Below are 26577 nucleotides of genomic sequence, written 5' to 3'. Positions count from 1 at the left end.
TTTTGAGTATTTGTACTGTGTATAACTACATTTTTGAGTTAGTAAAATTGTTACCCTTACTTTACACTTGTGACCAGGCTTCATTTGAATGCTCCTTACACAAAGGCAACAAAAACAAATAATATCAAAATAAATATATTTAAATCTAGCAATAAAAAACTGCAGAACCATAATGCCCTGGCAGTAATATCTCGTAAAGGTTCCACAAGGCTATTAGGTTTATTGATGATTATATAATGAAACACTTGACTTTGCAAACAACCATATAGTTGAAGTACAGGTTGACACGACATCAAAGTTCCAGTCTAAAATAAGAAAATGGCTCAACCACAATAAGTTCCTCTTCAGTAAAAATGAAGTACGATCCCTTATTGTAGTGAATCCCACAGCCCCTAGAGTGAGAGCACAGCCAAAAACTCGTTACACCACCACACCAGTCAGGCCTCTTGTGAATTCAGTTAATAGCCCAGCCTACAAATTAATGAGAGATCTAAATGATGCATGTGTTAAAAAGTACGCATTTGAAAAATCATATTCCATAAAGAATAATTATGAACTTATTAATGGTATGAATAACCTGACTGTACCACTTCAGTCTAAGTTTTTATTCTTAGGAGTGTGGAAAAATGACATACAGATGTATGACACAAGTGACACCCAACACCTGACCTCATTTGAAGTCCGTGAGTTCCGCAGAGTGCCCCATTCTGCTCTCTCATGATGTCTAATGACAACTGAGGTCACTGATATGGAGTATGGAGTACCTGGCAGTAGGTGGCAGCACAATGCACCTAATATGAAAAATGTATGTTTTGGGGTGTCCAGATACTTTTGATCGCATAGTGTATGTGGCTGACACCCTTATTCAGTTTGATGATACAGATTAGAGCATTGCACAGCTCTGTTAGACCAGTTAGGGCTCGCCTGCTGAAGGAGGGACAGAGCCACTCTTGCCTGGCCCCGCATGACTGCTTAATCACATACTCACTCCATGTCTGCTATCTTGACTCCGGATATGCAAATAACTGAGCATGACCAGTCATCGTGATGTTTCACTTCACTTCACCTCACCTCGCTGCACTGCATAATTCAAATACCTCAGTCTGTCTTGCTTCCTCTCTCTCTCTCTCTCTCTCTCTCTCTCTCTCTCTCTCTCTCTCTCTCTCCCCCCCCCCCCCTCTCCCCTCTCTCCCTCTCTCTAAAACACAAAAGTAACATTTCCAAAAGCTCTTAGGTGACACAGTTAATTTCATGCAGCGTGTGGAAAATAATTTGACATTCACTACAAGCACAGAAAGAGACTCATTTTCAAATGTACAAATTAAATAAATAAATGTACAAATTAAATAAATACTATCCCTCAAATCTAAGAGAGAACTTTGTCTGTAAAGAAAGTATGTGAAAAGTAGTATTCACAGCTGTACTATTCACACTTTTCACTTGAAGTAAATTTATAATTATTGTTAATCACCAGTAGGTAACCGATGCCGTCTGGGTTCAATTCGTTGTGCGAGTTTGTTAATAACATGCCAGCTTTACGAGTACTAAAGTACTGTTCACTATATCCGTTTGTTTTATTTTTTTTATTTATTGTTCTGTGGGACCAAATTAAGGAGAAGTCTCCGTGGTCATGGAACGAGTCAATACATGGAATTATAACACGATAGTAGAAACAGATAAAATGAAATATAAAAAACATATTCAGGCGATAAGCCTTAAGTTTAAATAAAGAAAATCAACAATGTAACACAGTTCTTGTGGTAGCTTATTGAAAATGGATGCAGCAAAATACTGCACTCCTTTCTGCACAAGAGTCAAGGAAGTGCATTCCACATGCAGATTTGATTTCTGCCTAGTATTAACTGAGTGAAAGCTGCTAACTCTTGGGAATAGGCTAATATTGCTAACAACAAACGACATTAAAGAAAATATATACTGTGAGGGCAATGTCAGAATTCCCAGACTATTGAATAGGGGTCGACAAGAGGTTCTCGAACTTACACCACATACAGCTCGAACAGCCCGTTTTTGAGCCAAAAATACCCTTTTTGAATCAGAAGAATTACCCCAAAAAATAATACCATACAACATAAGTGTATGAAAATATGCGAAGTAGACTACTTTTCGTGTTGAACTGTCACTTATTTCAGATACTGTTCTAATGGTAAATAAAGCAGCATTTAGTTTCTGAACAAGATCCTGGACGTGGGCTTTCCACATCAGCTTACTATCTATCCGAACCCTAGGAACTTGAACTGTTCCGTCTCACTTATAATATGCCCATTCTGTCTGATCAAAATATCGGTTCTTGTTGAATTGTGAGTTAGAAACTGTAAAAACTGAGTCTTACTGTGATTTAGCATCAAATTATGTTCCGCAAGCCACGAACTTATTTTATGAACTACGTTATTTGATACTGTTTCAGTATTACACACAAGATCCTTCACTACCAAGCTGGTGTCATCAACAAACAGAAATATTTTTGAATCACCTGTAATACTAGAAGGCATATCATTTACATAAATAAGAAACACCAGTGGCCCCAGCACCGACCCTTGGGGAACGCCCCACTTAACAGTGCCCCATTGGGACTGAACATCACTACCACTCTCAATATTGCGGAGAATTACCGTCTGCTTTCTGTTCTTAAAGTAAGAGGCAAACCAATTGTAAGCTACTCCCCTTACTCTATAATGGTCCAACTTCTGCAGTAATATTTTGTGGTCAACACAGTCAAAAGCCTTCGTTAAATCAAAGAAAACACTTAGCGTTCGCAACCTTTTATTTAATCCGTCCAAAACCTCACAGAGAAAAGAGGATATAGCATTTTCAGTTGTTAAACCATTTCTAAAACCAAACTGTACATTTGACAGCAAATTATGTGAATTTAAATGCTCCAGTAACCTTGTATATACAACCTTCTCGATAACTTTAGCAAACACCGGTGGCATAGAAATAGGTCTAAAATTGTCAACATTATCCCTGTCTCCCTTTTTATAAAGTGGCTCACTACCAAGTACTTTAATCGGTCAGGAAACCGGCCACTCCTAAAGGAAAAGTTACAGATATGGCTAAGTACTGGGCTAACATACATAGAACAATACTTCAGTATTCTGCTAGATACGCTGTCATATCCATGAGAGTTCTTGGTCTTTAGTGATTTCATTATTAACTCAATCTCCCTCTTGTCAGTATCATGGAGGAGCATTTCAGGTAACAGTCTCGGAACACTTTTTTCTAAGAGCGCTATGTGATTCCCTGTTGGGACTAGGTTTCTATTTAGTTCACCTGCTATATTTAGAAAGTGATTATTACATACTGTACATATACGCGACTTATCAGTAACACGGACATTCCCACTACGCACTGACTCTATATCTTCGACCTGTCTCTGCAGACCAGCCACTTCCTTTACGACTGACCATATGGTTTTAATTTTATCCTGAGACTTAGCTATTCTATCTGCATACCACATACTTTTTGCCTTCCTAATAACATTTTTAAGCACCTTACAATACTGTTTGTAATGGGCTGCTGCATTTAGATTTTGCCTGTTTCTAATGTTTTGATATAACTGCCACTTTGTTCTACAAGATATTCTTATCCCTCTAGTCAGCCACCCAGGCTACCTGTTTGTGCTAGTACCCTGTTTTGAACATTCTAACGGAAAGCAACTTTCAAAGAGCACGAGAAAAGTCTTGAGAAAAGCATTATATTTATCATCTACTGTATCAGCGCTATAAACATCTTGCCACTCTTGTTGCTTGATAAGGTTTACAAAGGTCTCTACAGCAACTGGATAAGCTTTCCTAAACAGTTGATAACTATATTTAACATGTGTTGCAGCACAAAAATATTTTAGAGTTAAAATTTGTGCATCATGATCTGAAAGACCGTTCACCTTTTTGCTAGTAATGAGGAATGAACAAAAATGTTGTCTATGGTTGTTCTACTGTTCCCTTGCACTCTTGTTGGAAATAATATGTTTTGCATAAGATTATATGAATTAAGGAGGTCTACCAGCATCCTTTTCCTTGCACAATCACTTATACAATTAATGTTGAAGTCACCACATATATCTAACTTTTTGTATTTCCTATAAAGTGAACCAAGAACCTCCTCTAGCTTTAGCAAAAATGTTGTGAAGTCGGAGAGTGGGGGTCTATAAATAACAACAGTTAGAAGTTTAGCTCCATTAAATTTAACCACACCTGCACAACATTCAAACACCTTTTCAGTGCAGTACTTTAAAACATCAATTGACTCAAATGGGATGCTGTTTTTCGCATACATGACTACTCCCCCACACCGCAGAGAGCTCCTAGAAAAGCTGCCAGCCAACCTGTATCCTGGTTGAGGAAGCCTCTGAATTATCTCCTTATTTAAGAAGTGTTCAGATATACCAATAATTTCAGTGTCAACATCTATAAGCAGTTCACCAACTTTATCTCTAATACCTTGTATATTTTGATGAAATATACTAATTCCCTCATTACTCGGATACCTAAGCTTTGTCAAAAGTGGTTCCTTTGTTAGAGAGACTTCCCTTAAGCAGGAATACCTATCAGCTGATTTCAATCTAAAAATCGTGCAGCTCTAACACCCACTACTGCAGGAATTTTCCCATGAGTGATCCCACCACCCCCACCTATGCTGTCACCTATAAGCTTTGCCAACCTCCCCTTGCCATACCAGTTGAGGTGCAGGCCATTTCTAGTGAAACCCGTCCTGCTGATAGACTCCACCGACACCACTGAAATGTGCCCCATGCTTTCTGTCGTCAACGCACCGCCAAGTCTCATGTTATTATGCCTGATGGCTGTATTAAGATGAGGCCGATCGTGACGCTGAAACAGTTCCATTCCTATCAATACTATTACCAGCCCCACCCACAATCACTACCTGATCCTCTTTAGTAAAATCCCTACATAACCCCCATATGTTAAAAGTCACCTGAGCCAATCCTGCACTAGGCTTCACAATGCTGGTGACCTGGTACTCACTCCCAACACTTCTTGCAACTGCTGGCCTACACCTCTTCCATGAGAACTACCTAACAGCAGAACCTTCTTCCTCTTTGACTTTGCAACTGTCCTAGCCACCGTAACTGCTGAGGTCTGCTGCATACTTCCTACATCAGCTACTAGAGATTCCTCTCCACTAGGCTCTGACAGTTGGTCATATCTATTGCAAACACCAATAGTAAAACTATTTCAAATCTTCTTCTCCTAGCAGATTTCTTGCCAACAGCCAGCTCCCATTCCCCAACCCCCTTCTCCCTCCTCATCCTATCTAGCTCCTCCTGTGCGTTCTTCAACTGCCCATGAAGGGCACAGATCTTACTCTCCTGCTCCTCTATCAACTTACTCTTGCTACATAACCTGCAGTTCCAGGAGAGGATCTCACCAGAATGTCCACTGGCTTCCCCACTGCATCCCCCCCCCCCCCCACCCCAGTGAAAATACTTTGAACAAGTCTCACACCGCAATCCACTACTCACGAACCTACGGCAAAGCCCACACTTCTCACTCATGGTAAAATTTTACACTTATTGAAACAAGAAAACTACTTATCTAAGTTCCGCTACTACAATAAGAAGATGTTAAAAACCTGACTACAATAATCACAGACTTACTCTACAAGGGAAGTAACTACTATTATTAACAGTATTAATCAACAACAAATGAGAATATAACAAAAGACTAATACAGAAAGAGAATCAAACGTCTAATGACACAGTAACGAAACTGAAAACAGTTCCCAAAAGGTTCTTCTGAAATTATTTCACCAGAAAAAACCAAGAACACCGGTTGAAGACTACTAAAGTTCCTAAATAAAACCACTATACACACACAATTAATTAGTACTTAGCTTTTGATGCGCCGCTACAGCTGCAACTGGTCAGCGTGGGATATGTAAAATAAGTTTTATAACTGCCCTGACACAGCTCCAGGGCCAGACTGCATCCACAGCCAAATGCTCAAGCACCTATTGGTGGATCGCCAGTGTCCTGTCCTTGCCATTTTGAAATGTATGTGGAGCGAGGGTGATCATCCTGGTACTGAAACTGTGTAAACGCTCCTTTCAGATGGCGCCTTTTGCCCAATTAGTCTAACTAATGTTCTTTGCAACTTATTTGAGCATATGATGAAATGGCAGCTGTGTTGGTACCTTGAGTCTCATTCTGCTGCTGTCAACTTGATATGTGTGCAGCTTGTACCTGGTCAGCTTTTACCTGGCTCCAACACTTTATCACTGTCTTCTTCAACTAGCAAAAGGCTTATGACATCACAAGGCATCATCACATTCTCTTTACCCTACAAGATTGGGGTCTCGAGCACCTGCTCCCATTTTTTGCCTGGACCTTCTTGACCCACCAGACTTCCCTGGTTTAAGTTGGTGCTTCCCACAGTACTCCCCATATTCAAGATAATAGGATCCTGCAGGGCTCTGTATTGAGTGTGCCCCCTTTTTTAATGGTTATAAATGAGCTAGCTGCAATTGTAAGGACTGCAGTGTTACCCTTCCTATATGCTGAAGACTTTTGCATTTACTGTTGCTCCTCCATCATGGGTGTTGCTGAACACTGGCTACAGGAAGCCATACGAAAGGTGCAGTCCAGGGCTCTCACCCATGGCTTCCAGTTTTCAGCAGCAAAGACATACATTACGCATTTCTTTCGCCGTCGTATTGTCCATCCACACTAGAACTCTACCTCAGTGAGCAATTGCTCAGTGTGATGGAGTCTTATCGCTTTTTAGGACTGGTCTTCAGTGTCCGATTGATGTGGCTTTCCCATCTTTGGAAACTTAAGAAAACATATTTGTCATACCTTAATACTCTGCACTGCCACAAGTTGGGGTGCAGACTGCTCTGTACTTTTGCAGCTTTACAAATCTCTGTCCTGACTCTTCTTAATTGTAGTAATGTGGGGTATGTGTCTTAGAATTGCCTTCAGCATTGTGGATGCTGGGCCTGATAAACTTTTGTGAGTTCTCACTTGCAACAGGTGCCTTTCAGGCCAGCCCTGTGAACAGCCTACTCGTGGAGGCTGGCATCCCTCAACTACAGGTTAAATGCCAACAACTGCTGCTCAACTATGCAGTATATATATGCTGCTCCCCTGAGCATCCAAACTACCGTGTTCTTTTTCCTGATATGGAGATCCACGCCCAATCCCCCTCCCCCTGCAACAAACTCCCAGGACTGAAGTCAGGCTCTGGCCTGAGGAGCTCAGCATACATTTGCTGAATATAGGCTTGGCAACCTCTTGAGAACCTGCTGCACCTCAGTTGTATAAGGCTTACTCAGGCACACAGGGCTCTGTCTGAGTGGACCCATATTTCTGTAGCTGGTCTTGGGACCAAGATGGAATCCTTGCAGTCTTCTCCTTCGCCTCTTCCTCCTCCTCCTCCTCCTCCTCCTCCTCCTCCTCCTCCTCCTCCCAGCAGGAACAGTGTACTACCTGAGAGTACTCACACCCCATCCTCCAAACGAATGAGCGAGGCTAGCCCTCCTGATAATCGAAATCAGTTTAATTATAACAACAGAGCTTCAGGAGTTGTAAATTAAATGGTGATAAAGAGAAAGGAGGAGATGTTTGAAAAAGCGTCTCCCTTCTGTACCTTTAAAGGCGTGGAAGGACTTGCTGGAAGCCTGAAGTCTATAAAGTGGCTGAGGAATGCTTCCCTACTGGTCAAGGCTAACAGGAAAAAGCAGGTGGAACTACTTAGGAAGTCTGAAAAAGTGGATGAATATGATGTAATTCTTGCATTGCATAATTCCCTTAACCCCAGCAAGGGCATGGTCACATGCCGTGACATTATGTACATCGATTTAGTTGAACGTAAACAGGAGTGGTCGTTACAGGGGATTGTGGATGAAGAGCGAAGGATGCATAGGAATAATGGAGAAATTGGGAAGACAGCCACCTTCATTGTGACCTTCAATTCTCAAACACTGCCTGACCACATCCTGGCCAAGTTTCTTCCAACTTAAGGTTAGGCCTTATTTACCTAATTCCACCATTTTGGTCACACAGTGCTGAGTTATGGGGGTGAAGCAACTTGTGTGAATTGTGGAAAGGCAGCCCATGGATCTGAGACTGACTGTCCATCTCCAGCAGCCTGCGTTAACTGCTGTGAGAGCCACTAAGTCTGGAGCCAAGGCTGCCCTGTTTTTGCAGAGAAACAAAAAAATTCAGAAACTAAAAATCACCAAGTGGATCTCCTGTGCAGAAGCCAAAAAAGAAATATAAGGCGATGAAATCGCCTGTCTTTACCACTTCTTATGCTTCTGTAGTACAGAAACCTGTTCCTAAGGTTGATGTTTCAACACAGATGACGTCCACTGTACAACCATCCACCACCAGCATCTGTACTTGCATGTGTACATGCCTAGGCAAAGCGAGTAAGGATAAAGCAATCCAAGGAGTTGCCACAGAAAAAAAGCAGCAGCAGTTCTGTAGTGAGTGTCAAGAAGGCACACGACAAACAGAGTGCCTCTAAACACCCTCTTTCCCCCATCCTCAAAGGGTCAGGTGCAGGGAAAGGTTCATGATGTTCCGTCAAAAGCTGTCCCGCGCACCGTCAGATGTCATTCTTTCACATCTGACTGTTGAGGACATCATGGAGTTAGATGCCTTGGATCCAGGCAGCCCCTCCACTCCCCCTTGCTCTACAAGTGCTTCACCTCCATGGTGAAAAGACAGGGATAAATTAATACTACATCAATGAAATGGCTGCCATACTACAGGTGGACCTTGGAGGGGTTCAGGACGCATGTGGGGGAACTCCGTCTCTTATCTCAGGGGAGACCACTGTGTTTGTGTCTCCAGGAGACTAACTTCCATCACTCGCACACCCCTGAGCTATGAGGCTATGTACTTGACAAAAAGGGCAACCTGAATAGAGAGAGAGCTAGAGGAGGTGTAGGTGTTTTCATCAGTACTGATTATCACTGCTCACCTCTCTAACTTACAATGACTTTACAAGCAGTTGCCATATCAATGCACGTGCGTCATCCGTTGACAATATGTTCCCTTTACTTGCCCACACATGATGTGCTTGATGAAGAGGCCCTAACTGACCTTATTACATAACTCCCCCCCAACCTTTCATCGTCTGTTGTGATTTTAATGCACACAATGTGCTTTGGGGCTCTGCAACTTCCTGCCCCAGGTGTAGAGCAATTGAGAGGCTTCTCATGTTGCCATGTGCGTACTTGCTAAATATGGGACAGAGCATGCATTTCTGCACAGCAGCTGTGTTCTTCTCTGCTATTGATCTCTCACTTTGCTCTCCAGCTTTTGCTCACACTGCTCAGTGGGAAGTGGTTGACAACTTGCACAGAAGTGATCACTTCCCATTCTGGATTCACCTGCCAGATGGAGTGGAACCCAAAAGGAAGTCACCGCGATGGGTGCTCGGTAGAGCAGACTGGACAATTTATAGCCAGTTGGCCCAGTTTGAACATTGTGCCAATGTCGAGGCATAGGTGAATCATATGACCAAAATGGTCCACTGCGCCACTGCAGCATCCATTCCACAGTCCACGGTATACCAGAAGAGGGAACCTGTCCTTCGGTGGAGTGACGGATGCCGCTATGCTAACAGGACTAATTGTGCGGCTCTGCATAGGTTCAAATGTCAGCAAACTGCAGAGACTCTAGCAGCCATTCGCGTGGCAAGGGCAAAGTGCCGCCGGGTTATTCGAGAGAGCAAGAAGAGATCGTGACAACAGTTCCTGAACACCATTAATTGTTCCACGAAGAGTTTCGTTGTATGGGAGACCATCAGGAGAATTTCTGAGAGAGGAGGGAGGTGCCGCATGACTGCTGTAATGGGGAACGCCACTCTCTAAACCAATCTGCAAGAGTCAGTCAGGTCCCAGATTTCCAGTGCCATAGATCAGTTGCTGAGAGGTGCAGTTTAGACTTCCGACCCACCTGTGATGAAGATTACAATTGCCTATTTTCCATGTGGGATCTGGATTCTGCATTGTCTGCAGCTGGTCACGAAAGACTCCATTATAGTATGCTGTGGTACCTCACCAGGTAAAACAAAGATATCCTCGTCACACTTTTTAGTGCCTTTTGAGCGTTGGGTCACTTTCCCGACTCATGGCATGAGGCAATCTTAATTCATCTTTTGAAACCTGGGAGAACCTGTACATGCCCAAGTAGCTGCTGTAGTGTTACCCTCACTAGCTGCATGGGAAAGACATTGGAGCAGATGGTCACCTGCCACCTTGTCTGTATCTTAGAATCCAGGCAACTCCTTAGTCACTTTCCGTGAGAGTTCAGGAGGTATTGCTCCACCTGTGATAACCTGGCCTTGCGGGAGGAAGCTATACAACAGGCTTTCCTACGAAGGCATCACCTTCTTGGTACATTTTTTGACATCAAGAAGGCCTACAATACTACCTGGAGGCATCTTATCCTCAAGCAGCTTCATGAATGAGGTCTTTGTGGAAGTCTTCCCATTTTTATCTGGTCCTTTCTCTTGCAACGGTATTGTCAATACCAAGTCAGTGACACCCTGTCTTATCACTTTGAGCAGGAGAACATTGTCCTTCAGGGTAGTGTTTTAAGTGTGACTGTCTTTGCCATAGCTATTAATAGTATTACATCAGTAGTGAAAAGTCCTCTCCAGTGTTCTTTGTGGATGACTTCACTGTGTCTTGCTGTTCTTCAGGCCTTGCAATGACAACACATCAGTTGCAACTAACTCTGCAACGTTTGGATGAATGGGCGCAGATGAGTGAGTGGTTTCAAGTTTTCAACCGAGAAATCTGTGTGTGTTCTTTTTAACCATTCTCGTTCCATTTTGAACTTTCCCAAGCTGAGGAAGAGGGATACTGTTCTCACTTTTGAAGACACAGTGAGGTTTCTGGGCCTCATATTTGACTACAATCTTACATGGTTGCCACATCTTAAGGACCGGGCGGGGGGGTCCCTTTTAAAATGCCGTAGCCACAGTACACAGGGAGCAGACAGGACCCATCTGCTGTGGTTTTACAGAGCATTTGTATGATCTCTCGGCTATATTGTGGGTGCAAGGTGTATGGGTCTGTGAGACCCTCTTATTTAAAGATGTTGGATGTGGTGCACCATGAAGGGATTCAGTTGGCCACTGGGGTATTCAGAACAAGTGCCGTATCAAGCCTCTGTGCAGAGGCTGGTGAATAGTCACTTCACATCAGGCGACGGCTATTTACAGTACACCAGGCGTATAAAACGCTGTCCACACCATACACACCCACACACCATACTGTTGCTGGGCCTCTATTGGAAAGGCTTTTTTGTAACCAGCAACAGGTAATGAGGCCCCATGGGATTCATGAACAGGATTGCCTTCTAGAGATGTGTGTGGCTGGTCCTCGTGTTTTACATCATGGTTAGAGCAGATTTCCACCTTGGTTCCTCCAGAGGCCCTGACCTATTTTAGGCTTGACCAATTTTTAGAAAGATCGTACATCAGATTTTACATTTCAATATCTGTTTTTTTAACATTTTAGATATACATCACAGTTTCACAGTAGTTTACATGATGGCTCCAAGCAAGGGAACTCCCTTGGCTGCTCTCTCATGTTGCCTGATCATGACACTAGGATTCGCCTTCCTGATGAGTATACCATTTTCTCAGTGGAGCTCCACATGATCCAGAAGGGCCTGGACCAGATGCACCATATTCAAGGCAAATTGTTCCTCATCTGCTCCAATGCCCTCAGTGCCCTACAATCTTACAGAATCTGTATCCAGCTGAGGAGTTGGCCTAGCTGATTTATGACCAACTATACTTGCTCTAACAACAGGGGAAGCAGGTGTCATTCTGCTCAGTGCCAAGGCGTGTAGGGATATGGGGAAATGAACAGGCCGGTTGGGCTGCCAAGGAGGCATGCAGAGGACAATATGTGGCAAATTGTCCTGTTCCCTTTCAAGCTGTAATTTCTGCATTACAAAGCATGCTGGTGTGAGGTGAGGAATGACTGGCAGTGACATACAGTAAGCTGCAATTGGTGAAGTCAACTATCTGGCTGTGGCGTTCCTCCTGCCAGTTGCTCAGGCAGGTTGAAGTGACTCTTACTTGTCTTCACATCAGACACTTCTCTCTTACACATGGTTTCTTACTACAAGGAAAGGAGCCCCCGTTTTGCAGTGCGTGTGGTGTGCAAAACACTGTACTCCATTTCTTAATGGAGTGCACTTTATACCATGATGCAAAGGCAGAGGCAAATATCGGTGGGGATCAGCCCTCTATTTTAGTTGATGATGAGACAAGTGAGACAGAAAGTTATCTACATCTACATTTATACTCCGCAAGCCACCCAACAGTGTGTGTCGGAGGGCACTTTATGTGCCACTGTCATTACCTCCCTTTTCTGATCCAGTCGCATATGCTTCGCGGGAACAACAGGTAATGAGTTGTGATGTGTGTGGACTCTGACCTAAACTTTTAGGCTGGAGGTTTTAGCGTGTTGCAGAGTTGCTGTCTCCTGCTTTTTTATTCTTGCAGTCAGCCAGCAACATCCATCTGATATATTGTTTTAACTCCTTGTTCCCCTTTCTTCCATTTTATTAAAGTTTTAATATCGGCATGATACTTTGTTTCATTCTTCTGTGTGGGGGACACACACTGTTTCTGACTTGTGTTCTTTTAGTTTAAGTGCTGTTTCACACTCTTGTTTTGAATCATTTTCTGACACTTGTCTCAAACTGTTTTTGGGTGGGTGCTGAAGACCTTGCTGTCTGTACCCATCTCAACATCTCCACCTCCTCCCATCTGAAGTCAGGATCACAATTCACATAGTGTCTCTGCTCTCAACTCCAACTTCCCACACCGTCACCTCTTATTAGGGAGCAATTGCATAGACCACCATGGTGTGTACCCCGTCCTTGAATCTGTTTCAGTGTATCCTTTGGACTGAAAGACTGTTGATCCAATGGTTTTTTGCCACGTGCTCCTGCCATCCTTGATGCATTTCTGGGTTCAGAAGTTGTATACATTGACAACTCTTCAGTTGATGGACAAACCAATTTTGCCTACACACATGCAAGGTGCAATAGACTATGCTCCCTACCAACCAGAAGCAATGTATTCACTGCAGAATTGGTGCTCATCACTGGAGCCCTCAGTCACGTTTGTTAGTGAACTGGTGTGACATACCTAACTGGCAGTGGCTCCCTGAGCAGTCATCAGACTATCCTCTGTACCCATTGATTTTGACTATCCAGTAACCCCACTCTGACCTCCTTCAAGCTGTATGTTCAGTCATCAGACTATCCTCTGTACCCATTGATTTTGACTATCCAGTAACCCCACTCTGACCTCCTTCAAGCTGTATGTTCAGTCATCTTTGGACCCCGGGTCACGTTGGGATCCCAGGGAACGAACTTGTCGGCTGAGTTAGGTTACAGAGTGCTGACTCTGGAGATGGAGGTACTGGAACCGGACATTCAGTCAACTCTACACTGTCAGTTGTTGAAGATGAGTAACATGGATTGGTGTGCCCTGGTTTCTCCAAACTAACTACAAGCAGTAAAGGGGACCATGTCGCAGGCTTCCTCTTGTGCTTCTTGCAGAGAATCTACCGTTCTCAGTTGGCTTTGCATTGAGCATACTTGGCTGACAGCCACATCCTATGATGTAAGGATCCAACCCACTGTCGGTGATCCACATCCTACGACACTGCTCAGTTTCGCCATCTTAGGCTGAAATCTTAAACTTTTTGACACATTGCATCTGTTCCTAGTGGAAGACACCACGGCAGGTGATCTGGTTTTAGGTTTTACCTGTGAAAGTGCTTAGTACTGCTCTTGTGAGGTAGGGCACATTGACCTCCATGGGCTGTTAAGGGATTGGAGGGGTGCCCCATCACCTGCTCTGACCCAGGTGTCGACAGCTGCCCTTGATCAGTAGTCTGGTCTGGCTCCTTTTCGGTGGCCCTTCATGCGGACAGACAGCTTGTTGCTCCAGTCCTAGGTGGTACTGAGTCACGAGGGAATGCTCCTCTGTGGCCAGATGGTGGGACTTTGGGAGATGGCAGGTGACTGGAGAGATAAGGCACAGGAGATCTGATTTGTACAAGCTTGGTAGGTTAATTATGGTATATTTTAAGAGAGACCTCTCGTCACAGTGTTGGCCAGACGGCCGGGCTGTGTGGAAGGCACTTCTTGGTGTGGAATGGGTGGCAGCAGTCAAAGTGGAGGCATTGCTGGTGGTTGGTAGGTTTGATATGGACACAGGCACTGATGTAGCCATCTTTGAGGCAGAGGTAAACATAGAGGAAGGCAGTTTGTTGAGTTAAGTAGGACCAGGTGGTGTCTATTTTTGATGAAGGCCTTGTCAGCCAAAAACTCAATTTCTGGCAGTCTTTTTGTTGTGCTTATCTGCGACTCGGCATCTCAGCTCTATGGTGAGTAGCAGCTTTCGTGGGGGGTAGTCTTCACTTGACCCATGTTTATGTTTTGTAATTTTGCTGTTTCCTCTTTGTATTCAGCTTGTACGCCAATTGGAAACAAAAGTGATTCCTGGGACTTGGACCTGTCAGGTGAATTTAAATACATTCACATAATTACTTTGTTTTTTGATTTTCTTTTATTTCCACATATTTTGGCAATCGAGCATTAATCGTACTGCAGAACACTGAAGTTATTTTTGTCGGTTTGGTAAAGAAATTTGGCTTTCATTAATGTTCTCCACAGACAGTCAATTTATTTAAAACAAAGTGTTTCATTCCTCACTGTCGGTCTGGTTCCACCGTCCACTGAATTTCAAGTGAACATTTTCATCTCCTGGCACATATGGTATTATGCTATAATAAAGCACCAACACGAGATAATACAGTACTGGTACTTCAAGAAAATTTGCATCCCAAAAACCACACCTAAAAGCTTAATACCAAGTATGGGCGTAACTTCATTGTGAAGCAGGACATATGAATGAGCATGTTGAGCCGAATTGTGAATTTCAGTATGGTTTATGAAACTCCGATGCCCTTGGAGTATTCTTTGATCTCTTATTTCTTGTTGTCATAACGTAAGATACTATATAGGTGCAACCATTTGTAAATGTTCTCTGGAAGATGACTAAGCAGGCAAATTTCACCAGTAGTATTGAAAATCTGTTTTCCATGAAACACTGTGTTTTTCGGTCACAAGACATGTTTCAGCACTTGCCTTGTACCACCTCTAGGCTTGATGTTATTTCTTAATTTCTGTTGTTTACACCTTAAATTTACAGAATGCCATTCGCCAGCAATATAGACTGGCAGCACACCACGTTTTATCATTGAAACTCCTCACAAGGCTTTATATTTACTCCTGAAGTCAAATAGAAACTGCTTCACAGATAACCTTGTTAATTTTTATACAGTTTGAAAAGGTTATCAAATACTTGTTATCCTTAGTTTTGATGTACACAAACAAGTCCCCCCCCCCCCCTCTTAAGAAATTTGTATTCCTTCTTACGAGCTTTTTGCAGTGTTGTGTGGATGTAAACCTGATAGTAAATTCTACAAGGGGTGAATGAAAAGTAATACCTCCACTTTTGTTAATTGGATTTGGATGGGAATATTTTAATAAATCAAACCCAGAAATAATCCTTTGAATGTGATCTTTAACTACCAATATTCACTTTTCCACATAATCATCAGCCAACTGGATACATTTCTGCCAACGATGAACAAGTTTTCTGAAGCCAGCACGGAAGAAATCAACACTCTGTTTCCACAATCACAGTTCTCTCAGCGTCTTCATCAGAAGCATAATGATGTCTCGCATCAACACTATCACCATAAACTGCTTTCATTCTCTGATGAATCTCCTTTGGGGTGACACCATCTGCTATCAAGAATTCAATGACTGCACTTTGCTTAAATCGCATTGACTGACCATCTGCGCAGGGTTCCATACTTTACACTGTAACAACACAACCATTCAATGCTAGGGCTTCCTGCCAACTAGAGCTGTAAAGAAGAGGCTATGGAACAATCCAGTACATGCCGCATACCAATGCTGCCAACTGTTGAAGAGTTATGAAGGTGGAGGCATTACTTTTCAGTCAACCCTCTTACATAACAGTATTGCAGTGTATGAATATAAAACAGTCTATGTTAATCGCAACATAGCAAAATATTAGAGTACTTTGAGGTGTAGAGTCTAGTTTTTAAATGAGTGGATGGCATATAGTAAAGATTGTCAACTCCATATGTTCCCTCCGCATAACACGCTGCAGTGCTGCACGTGGTCACATGATGCCCCAGAACACATGAAATTCTAAACAGAAATACAATCAAGTGCAATATGAGCAGATAATGTCATCGTTGGCTGTGCATATGCAGTAACAACTGTTTCGTGCCTCTCTCTGGCAACTCCCTCAAACGAACCTGTTTCTAACAGGCCATGGGAAAATATTGTGGATGGTGGTTTGAGAAGCTTTACTTTCAAAGTAAATATGCTTTTATGCAAGATGAATTATGTTACATGTGAGAATGTGTTACGAATTTCTTAAATCGTGGAGCATCTGACTCTCATTCAAAACTTAGCACTTTGAGAACCAGCCATTTTGAAAAACTTCAGGCCCAGAAGACCAGCCACTTTTGTCATTATTTTATATTTTGCTGGCAAATTTGTGTTTTAACATATACTAAAAGGTAAAACACACAAAAAGGCCAATATTATAGATTAGATTAATACTTGTTCCATAGATCATGAATATGACACTTCATAATGATGTGGAACGTATCAGGTTAATAAAAGATGTCTGTACAAGATATTACATTACACAAAATATTGCATGACACTAATATGTGAAAGCTTAGCTTTTCTTGTAGCTATAGTATATGTATATTACTTTAATCCATGATCTTTTCCTATTTGTTTGTTCACACAACTTAGCAGTGAAGTTGTTGGCTGACTACGTCACATGTTCTGTGATGACCTGCTGTCATTGGCTTGCAAGACCACATGATGTGAACTATGATTGGCCGACAAAAGTACATCGCAAGTGTGTAAAACCTGTACCATTCAAAGGATTGATAAGTTTTACAGGTCCGAGGAAAAGTATACTGTCACTTAACACGGAAAAGTGTATTTTCACTCAGGAAAAATTGTATTGTCACCCGGGAAAAACCCAGGAATTTTTTTTCCTTCTTCTCCGCATATACACCCCAATTAAACACAAATTGTGGATATCATGACTGCATCTGTGATCTACCATATGGCGTTAAGTTAGAGAGGATACATAATGTACCATGGTGAGTAGGAAGAAATATTGTTAGTGCCCTTCAATACAACCCTAAACTTTCTAATTTTATTGCTGTACTATTAAGCAATGTGTTTGTTTAATTTTGGTGTAAGGCTATGAATGAGAAACATTACCCCTGCACCTCATGCTATAATTTGTTGAGCACTTTGTTAAATTTTGTGACACATTTCAACCAGATTAAATGAAAACTGTGACAAAGTGCATGGGTCTTCATTGAATCTCCTCATCTCATGCATTAATCTAAGTAGGTAGTGGTTCCAAACTATCAAACAATATTCAAGAATTAGAAAGAGGATTTTCTAATATGTCAGTTCAGCATGAATTAATTTTTGTAGGAATCTTCCAGTATATTTTACCCTTCCTACTACCTTCCCACAACTAGATTTATGTAATCTGTTCATTTTGTATCACTTCTGACAGATACTTTTAGATACTTGATGATTGTGGCTAATTCCATTGACAAATCGCCAATTGTATAGGTGTACAGTATTTGACCCATTCATCTACTTATTCGCACTAGTTATATTTATGTTGAGGGTCAGTTGGCCAATTTTGCCTTGGGTATTACAGGAGACGTAATGGCTAGGAGGTAAAATTGCAATACTGCCAATAGATACAATTAAAAGTGAAAACCTAGTCCCAATTCATGCGAAAGATTACTAAAGTTTGGGTAGTATAATTTTTTGTATATCTTTTTCATTTTCAGCGATCGCTCCAAGCATACCACCACCCCCGCAGCCTGTGCTTCACATGAAAGAAGTATTTAGCAGTCAGCTTGATAATTTCTGTCCGAAAGACCTTCATCCTCCTACAATAGGGAAACGAAGACCTTTGCGTGGTGTAACTGCAGAAACAGGACAGTTTGATGATGCTGACTGATATTTGGGAAGTTCAGTTTTTCGTAAATGTGCATAACGTCTGGTTGTTTCAACCCCGATTTGAAAGGGTCATCTTAAATTTACAAAATGACTGATGTTTTTACTTCTGTCCACCCATTTTAAAGTTGTAGTAATTTATCGTGCAGTTCAATTATGGATTACTTTGTGAAGAGTGTGACATTATGTTCAGTATGTTTATTTAGAACCCATTAACTTCGTGGAATTATATCAAGAAAAATGTGGTAAAGCTGTGCTGTTACTGCAGAGAAAATGGTGTGCATGCAGTTTGTAACAGATACTGCATGTTAATTTTAACATATCACATTTTCTAGTCACTGTCTGTGTTTATTACCTACATCATTATTTAAATGTTGAGTTTGTTATTGTACAAAATATTTGTTTTTCATGAAGTGTTCTTACAAATCTCATATGAATTGCTCATTATAGTCATTTAGCATATGTGTTTCTGCATATGGTCTGTTACTTTTTAATTTGAATCATTGTCTGAAAACACATAATTTTCCTTGAGTTTCTCTGATAATGTGTAATTATATTAATGTATGTTATGTGAGTTGCTTGATTTAATTTGTAACATGTACCTGGCTTTGAGGAAACGAAATATTTTCTTTTTGAAAGCTAATTTAATTTTACTTAGATCTTCCGGACCTACCACTCACAATTGTGTGGTTGTGTTTTATTTACTCATCCGCATTGTAGCCATTATTTGTTGCTGTATGTTTTAGTATGTACAACTCTGGTAATTTTGTTTTGTTTTATATAGATACAACATAGTCATGCTTTTTCAGCTGTTAGTATTTTATTTAGAATAGCAATTTCAGCATTAAACCATTTTCAAACATCTACAAAACATGATACAACTTAGTGACAACAGTGTAAAGTGGGATTAACAGTATGTACAGCCAGTTTTGTTGTTTAACATTCATTTACTTCTAATATTTTGACGTATAGGTTTACATTAAGCAGAGATACCAAAGATGTTGAAGAACAACTAGTCAGCAATATTAGTCAATAATCCGTTTTACATTCTGCAGTTTTAAGTGGAATGTGTGTATCACATACCTAAAAGTGTGCACTTAATACATTAGAATAAATGTTGCGGACAATCGTATGTATGTTTTACTATATACAACATATCTAAAAAGAAAGATGATGAGACTTACCAAACAAAAGCGCTGGCAGGTCGATAGACACACAAACAAACACAAATATACACACAAAATTCAAGCTTTCGCAACAAACTGTTGCCTCATCAGGAAAGAGGGAAGGAGAGGGAAAGACGAAAGGATGTGGGTTTTAAGGGAGAGGGTAAGGAGTCATTCCAATCCCGGGAGCGGAAAGACTTACCTTAGGGGGAAAAAAGGACAGGTATACACTCGCACACACACACATATCCATCCACACATACAGACACAAGCAGTGTCTGTATGTGTGGATGGATATGTGTGTGTGTGCGAGTGTATACCTGTCCTTTTTTCCCCCTAAGGTAAGTCTTTCCGCTCCCGGGATTGGAATGACTCCTTACCCTCTCCCTTAAAACCCACATCCTTTCGTCTTTCCCTCTCCTTCCCTCTTTCCTGATGAGGCAACAGTTTGTTGCGAAAGCTTGAATTTTGTGTGTATATTTGTGTTTGTTTGTGTGTCTATCGACCTGCCAGCGCTTTTGTTTGGTAAGTCTCATCATCTTTCTTTTTAGATATATTTTTTCCACGTGGAATGTTTCCCTCTGTTATATTACTATATACAACTCTTTAGTAATTTTGTTCTGTTATAATATTGCTAACTAGTTGCTCTTTGAGGTCTGTTGGTTCATTCAGTATGTGGTGTGGTTGTTCTTTGAAGTCACTATAAACTGCAGTTTCTTGTAGTATTTCCATTAATCAACCTTTTTCGCCTTATGTAATTACGCCATTAAAGATTCCCAATGCTGCTGGTGTTATGACTGCAGTTTCATAGAAGTGCATTAAATGAAGGCTTGTAATTTTGGCTTATGTTTATGTGAGCTCTGAATCTGGTGAACAAACATTTATCCATTTGTCGCACTTAGAAATATTCACATTAACCCTATTTGATTTTATAAATCTTTATGGTGTAAATTGTTTGGTTTTGTGGCTAGTGTGTCTGACTATCATGTGAAACCTGATTCATACAGTATTTTTACAAAAATATGGAACAGTAATATGGTAAAGCAATGTATTTCATTTTTCCTGGTTCCACTTCTCGTGATTCTGTTATTTCCTTATCTATATTGGCACTTTTGCTATATAATTTTATAGTATACTTTTTGTCAATCATATTCACATTGTAGCCATTACTTGTTGCTGTATGTTTTAGTATATACAACTCTTTGGTAATTTTGTTCTATTATAATATTGCTAACTAGTTGCTATTTGATGTGCATGTTATGTTGTAATTTCTGCCTAATGTAAACCTATACATCAAAATCTTGTAAGTATATGAAAGTCAACAAAACATGAAAGATATATCCGACTAAGACAACACACTAAGCCAGCTGTGGCAGAACACCAGGATCAGTGCAGCAAACAGATACGATTTCGAGAAGCTTGCGTACTGGTGAAACAGCCACTTAAAAAAAAGTTGCAGCTGCAGACCCAGAAGAATTTTGTTGGCTACTTTACATTGTTGCTACTAGAGACCGGATTACATGCATTTGCATGTTGCATATGCATTCGCATTATTGGCTCCTTTTCACCAGTTATTGCATATTTTAACTAAAAACTAGTGACAATGCATATTTTTGCTCTATGTTTACAATATTTTAAAAATTTTGACAGGCGGTTTCTAGCTCAATCTAGCTTTGATGTCCCACAGATTGACCATGACCTAGAGCTGCTTGCAATCACTAACCAAGAGGCCACTGCCTAGCAAAATCACTACAGAAGAGGAACAGGAACAGGCAGACAGAGTCAGTGCTCCTGCACCCATGCCCCCAGTTAATCCCCTCCCCTGTCATACTCTAAGCGTCGGCAGCAATTAAATTAAACTATGCAAGCTTTTAGTCGCACGTCCATTGCTTCAGTTTAGCTTTCTGTTTACTTGTACACAGTTGAACATGTTTTTGACATGCAGTGTGTAACATGTTGTGCACCATGCTGCCTAAAAAACGTCGTTTCATGGATAGCTGATCATCCACGAACATTTACATATGACAGAATTGTTTTATATTGTTGAATTTGTGAGAAAAAGTTTCGTGCGAAAAAAAGTTTCAAATAGACCAGCATATCAAGACAAGTCTTCATATCACAGGAAAGCAGAAGAAAGGACCACAACGACAACTTCTGACAACAGCAAGTTGCAGCAGCAAGGATTTTTCTGAAGTTAAACAAAAAAGTCAGTTTAATATGGATCTACATGAAGCATTCATTGCAAGCAATATTCCACTTACAAACCCTATCCTCAGAGGCTTCCTGGACAAATATTGCTTAAATCAAAATATACCAGGTGAATCAACATTGTGTAAAAATTACATACCAACAATTTATGTAAACGTTCTGGAAGAAATACGCAATGAACTCAAGGACAGCATCATCTGGATTTCAGTTGACAAAACTACAGACACTTGTCACCGTTATGTTGCAAATTTAATTGTGGGTGCTTTAAAAGAAGAGCCTTCTTCTTTGTATTTCATGACCTGCAAAGAACTTGAAAAAGTAAATCATTGTACGGTTGCCAGATTTGTGAATGAGGGTATTGGAAAAATATTTCCAGAATCTTCTGCAGATGAAAGGGTGTTTGTGTTTATTTCAGATGCTGCTCCTTATATGATCAAAACAGGAAAAGCTCTCCTAGTATTTTATCCCAATTTGATTCATGTGACGTGCTTTGCTCATGGATTACACCGCCTTGCTGAAGAAGTACATTCTGCATTTGTGAATGTAAATAAACTGATTTCATTCAGAAAGAAAGTGTTTCTAAAGGCTCCTGCTCCATTAAGACCTACAAAGAAAAACTACCAAATGTGTCATTACCTCCCGAACCAGTGGTAACTCGTTGGGATACGTGGGTTGAAGCTGTGTTGCATTACAATGAATGTTTCAAGGCCATTAGAGGGGTAGTAATCGACTTCGACAGTGCAGAGGCTTTGGCAGTTTGCCAGTGCAAGGAAGCTTTTAATGATTGTGGTATTAAAAAAAGACATTGCTGTGATTAGAACTAATTTTTCCCACATACCTGCAAGTATTAAAAAGCCTGAAACTTGAAGTTTGGCGTGACTAAAGTTATTCTAGTGAACTCTTCATTGCCGGAGGCATTCCCAAGAAAACTTGAAGAAAAATTTGAAAACATTTTAAACAATAACCCAGGCTTTGAACCCTTGTGCCATATTGATAGTTTTATTAATAGGATGGGTGAACTTTTACCAGAAACAATAATTGCCAAGGTAGCATACAAATTGAAATACTGCCCAGTTACTTCAGTTGATGTAGAATGGTCCTTTTTTGCTTATAAAAATATTTTTATTGACCGAAGACAAAATCGCACTACCGACAATTGGAACAGTACTTGGCCGTTTACATTTACAATAGTAGAAAAAATGTAAAATAAATTGTAAATGATGCTTTGGTCCAATAGTATTAATTAAAAGTTAATGCTATTCAAAAAAATTCATGATTGTATGTTTTTTTTTAATAAAATATTATGGAGCTTATGAGCGTGCCCCTTTGCATGTGGTATATCTCCAAGTTGGACATGTACATATCGATTGTTTCGCTGCAACTCACTTGTGTCGCATCCGCTTGTTACAGATAACAATAACAAAGAAGAAACAATTCTTGAAATGCTGTATATGACTCTATTTTGCAAATTTTTATAAAATAATCCCAGAAAAGCCCCCGTCCTAATTTCTACCAGAAAGTGTTCAGAAAATATCAGCATTCTAAATGTATCAATTTTTCGCGTGGTTGGCACTCTTCCTCGTAACTGGTATGCACAGGTTTGACTTTGAGATATAATGCACACAGTAACTATCATGTTTTTTATTATTTGATCTTGCATACTTCAACACTTTCCTTTCATTTTTAAGCATTTTTCATACATATTTTGAGGTTTTTATTATGCATATAGTCCAGTCTCTAGTTATTATGTTGTTTTATGTATTGTAGGTGCTTGAAAATGGTTTAATGCCGAAATTGCAATTATAAAATAAAACACTGCCAGCTGAAAGCAAGATGACACCATTTTAGAAAAAAATTATAGAAGCTATGGATCCATATCACAAGAAAGTAATAGTGATATCTTGTTAGATACATGAGATATCGTGTCATAAACTTGGGAAATTTTCAAGGTTAAGATTTTTAAATTACTCATTTGACAAATTTTAAATACCGGGTGATCAAAAAATCAGTATAAATTTGAAAACTTAATAAACCACGGAATAATGTAGATACAGAGGTAAAAATTGACACACATGCTTGGAATGACATATGGTTTGATTGGGGGGGGGGGGGGAGTATTGCTGAACACGTGAAAGTTCTCATTTGGTGATGATCATGTGCTCAACCGCCACTTTCGTCATGCTTGGCCTCCCAGGTCCCCAGACCTCAGTCCGTGCAATTATTGGCTTTGGAGTACCTGAAGTCACAAGTGTATCGTGATCAACCGACATCTCTAGGGATGCTGAAAGACAACATCCGACGTCAATGCCTCACCATAACTCCAGTCATGCTTTACAGTGCTGTTCACATCATTCCTTGACTACAGCTATTGTTGAGGAATGATGGTGGACATATTGTGCATTTCCTGTATAGAACATCACCTTTGCTTTGTCTTACTTTGTTACGCTAATTATTGCTATTCTGATCAGATGAAGCGCCATCTGTCGGGCATTTTTTGAACGTTTGTATTTTTTTGGTTCTAATAAAACCCCATGTCATTCCAAGCATGTGTGTCAATTTGTACCTCTCTATCTACATTATTCCGTGATTTATTCAGTTTTCAAATTTATACTGACTTTTTGATCACCCAGTATATTCATAGCTATAATGGGTGTAACTCCATATGCACAATTGTAGATATTGGGCCTATGTCACCGGTACATGCTGTTTTTAATTGATGTCAGAGGTTAGGCTTCAGAGTAGATTATGGAAAAATCATATTGCCTTGGCTTTAAACATTATTGTTACAATATGGGAAACTAACATCGAGGAAATTTTAACATTATTAGATGAATCCAAAGTGGAAAACTTCAGTGAAGATGACAAATTGTCAAATGCTACCTGAGTGTGAGAAAGCCCTAAATCTTCATCAGAAGAGGAAAATTTCAATGTGAGCATCTGTAACAATACCAGCTGCTACAGGAATTCAGGACAACTTTCCCAGTCAACACAGTGAGAAGAATCCTACAAATACCTTTAGTAAATTGGAAATCTATTTGGAGGAAAAGGCTCTTCACTTCCTGTTCTCATGCAGATTGGTACTGTAGTACTTGTTTGAGATTTCCTTTGATGAGCAAGTGATAGCTTTCACTGGGTGCTGTACACTATCCCAGTATGCCCCCAGCAAATCATGTCCTTTGGAAATTAAGAGCTTTGTTTTGGCAACAAGCAAATCTTTAGAAGATCAGAATGAAGGAAGTGGCTGTGACAAATACCACCATACAATGTACATAAATCAGCAAATACAACATATGATAAGGGGCTAGATGGATATCTGTATTGGCCCATTGTTGGTGATTTGGATTATGCTTGTAGCTGCAGGGAGAAGAATGGCAACAAGAAGAAAAGAACAAGATGATGAAATGTAATATTTAATTGTGTTTTGTCACAAAAAATAATTGTAAGATATGATCTAAAATCATGAGGGTCCAAAATTTTTTGTAACAATTAGTACACCATTCAATGAATACAGGGTGATTCAAAAAGAATACCACAACTTTAGGAATTTAAAACTCTGCAACGACAAAAGGCAGAGCTAAGCACTATCTGTCGGCGAATTAAGGGAGCTATAAAGTTTCATTTAGTTGTACATTTGTTCGCTTGAGGCGCTGTTGACTAGGCGTCAGCGTCAGTTGATGCTAAGATGGCGACCGCTCAACAGAAAGCTTTTTGTGTTATTGAGTACGGCAGAAGTGAATCGACGACAGTTGTTCAGCGTGCATTTCGAACGAAGTATGGTGTTAAACCTCCTGATAGGTGGTGTATTAAACGTTGGTATAAACAGTTTACAGAGAATGGGTGTTTGTGCAAAGGGAAAAGTTCTGGATGGCCGAGAACGAGTGATGAAAATGTAGCACGCATCCAGCAAGCATTTGTTCGCAGCCCAGGAAAATCGACTCGCAGAGCTAGCAGAGAGCTGCAAATTCCACAATCAACTGTATGGAGAGTCCTACGAAAAAGGTTAGTTAAGAAACCTTATCGTCAACTACCCGAGGCGATGGATCGGTCGCCAGGCAGCCCGTGACAGAGCACTTCATCACTGGCCTCCAAGAAGCCCTGATCTTACCCCCTGCGATTTTTTCTTATGGGGGTATGTTAAGGATTTGGTGTTTCGGCCACCTCTCCCAGCCACCATTGATGATTTGAAACGAGAAATAACAGCAGCTATCCAAACTGTTACGCCTGATATGCTACAGAGAGTGTGGAACGAGTTGGAGTATCGGGTTGATATTGCTCGAGTGTCTGGAGGGGGCCATATTGAACATCTCTGAACTTGTTTTTGAGTGAAAAAAAAACCTTTTTAAATACTCTTTGTAATGATGTATAACAGAAGGTTATATTATGTTTCTTTCATTAAATACACATTTTTAAAGTTGTGGTATTCTTTCTGAATCACCCTGTATTTTAGCTACAAAACCACACTGATGTCCAATCCAAGTTCAAGGAGGTGATGTGGGGTGGGGGGACAAAGAAAGTGGAAAAACAAAATTTGTAGTTGCTAAATAATCTGTAGCTGTGCTATGTATCATTCTTGTAATTGAGGAGTCATGAAATGCTTCAGAAGTGGAGTGAAGGAGGAAAAAAGTGGTCATGCTTTGGAAAGAAAACAAGTGGGCTACGGTACTCAGATCTCTGAGATTAATAAAGACTAATTCATGCAAAGAAAATGAAGATATTAAAACAGAATAATGGTGATTGAGACAGTCAAGGTATGAGTATGCAATATTAAGCAGCTGATACTTGAAGAGAACATAATATCTATAGTAGTTTACATTTCCCAACTATTAATTGTCCTTACCTCTAATGCACAGTTTGAGTGATACATAGGTAACTTTAACAGAGGCTATAACTGATAAGGCTTGAGGACCTGATAATATAAACATCTAGAAGTTTTGTGCCATTTTGGGAAAAATGACAAACACTGGCTGACTTGCTTCTCCTCTATTATTTTGAAGACAAGAAACTGAAAAACACAAACATTGTGACAATCTTAAACCTAACAAATCAAAAGAGCTGCCCCAG

General features: G+C 40.5%; 1 protein-coding gene across 2 annotated transcripts in view; it reads left to right on the top strand.

Annotated features, from left to right (window-relative positions):
• The window catches only part of LOC126234458 (leucine-rich repeat protein soc-2 homolog), a 132101-nt gene extending 113513 nt beyond the window's left edge, over positions 1 to 18588 (top strand). For both annotated transcript variants that reach the window (XM_049943153.1, XM_049943152.1), the window contains one exon: positions 17974 to 18588. In XM_049943153.1, the coding sequence (XP_049799110.1) occupies positions 17974 to 18146 (173 nt within the window). In that variant the 3' untranslated portion in view covers positions 18147 to 18588. The remainder of the gene's footprint in view (positions 1 to 17973) is intronic.
• Positions 18589 to 26577: the final 7989 nt, after the last annotated feature.

The sequence above is a fragment of the Schistocerca nitens genome, chromosome 2 (genome assembly GCF_023898315.1).
Source record: "Schistocerca nitens isolate TAMUIC-IGC-003100 chromosome 2, iqSchNite1.1, whole genome shotgun sequence".
NCBI classification, from domain to species: Eukaryota; Metazoa; Arthropoda; class Insecta; order Orthoptera; family Acrididae; genus Schistocerca; species Schistocerca nitens.
The sequence above is the reverse complement of the archived record's forward strand: the minus strand, read 5'-3'. Positions and strand labels throughout refer to the sequence as shown.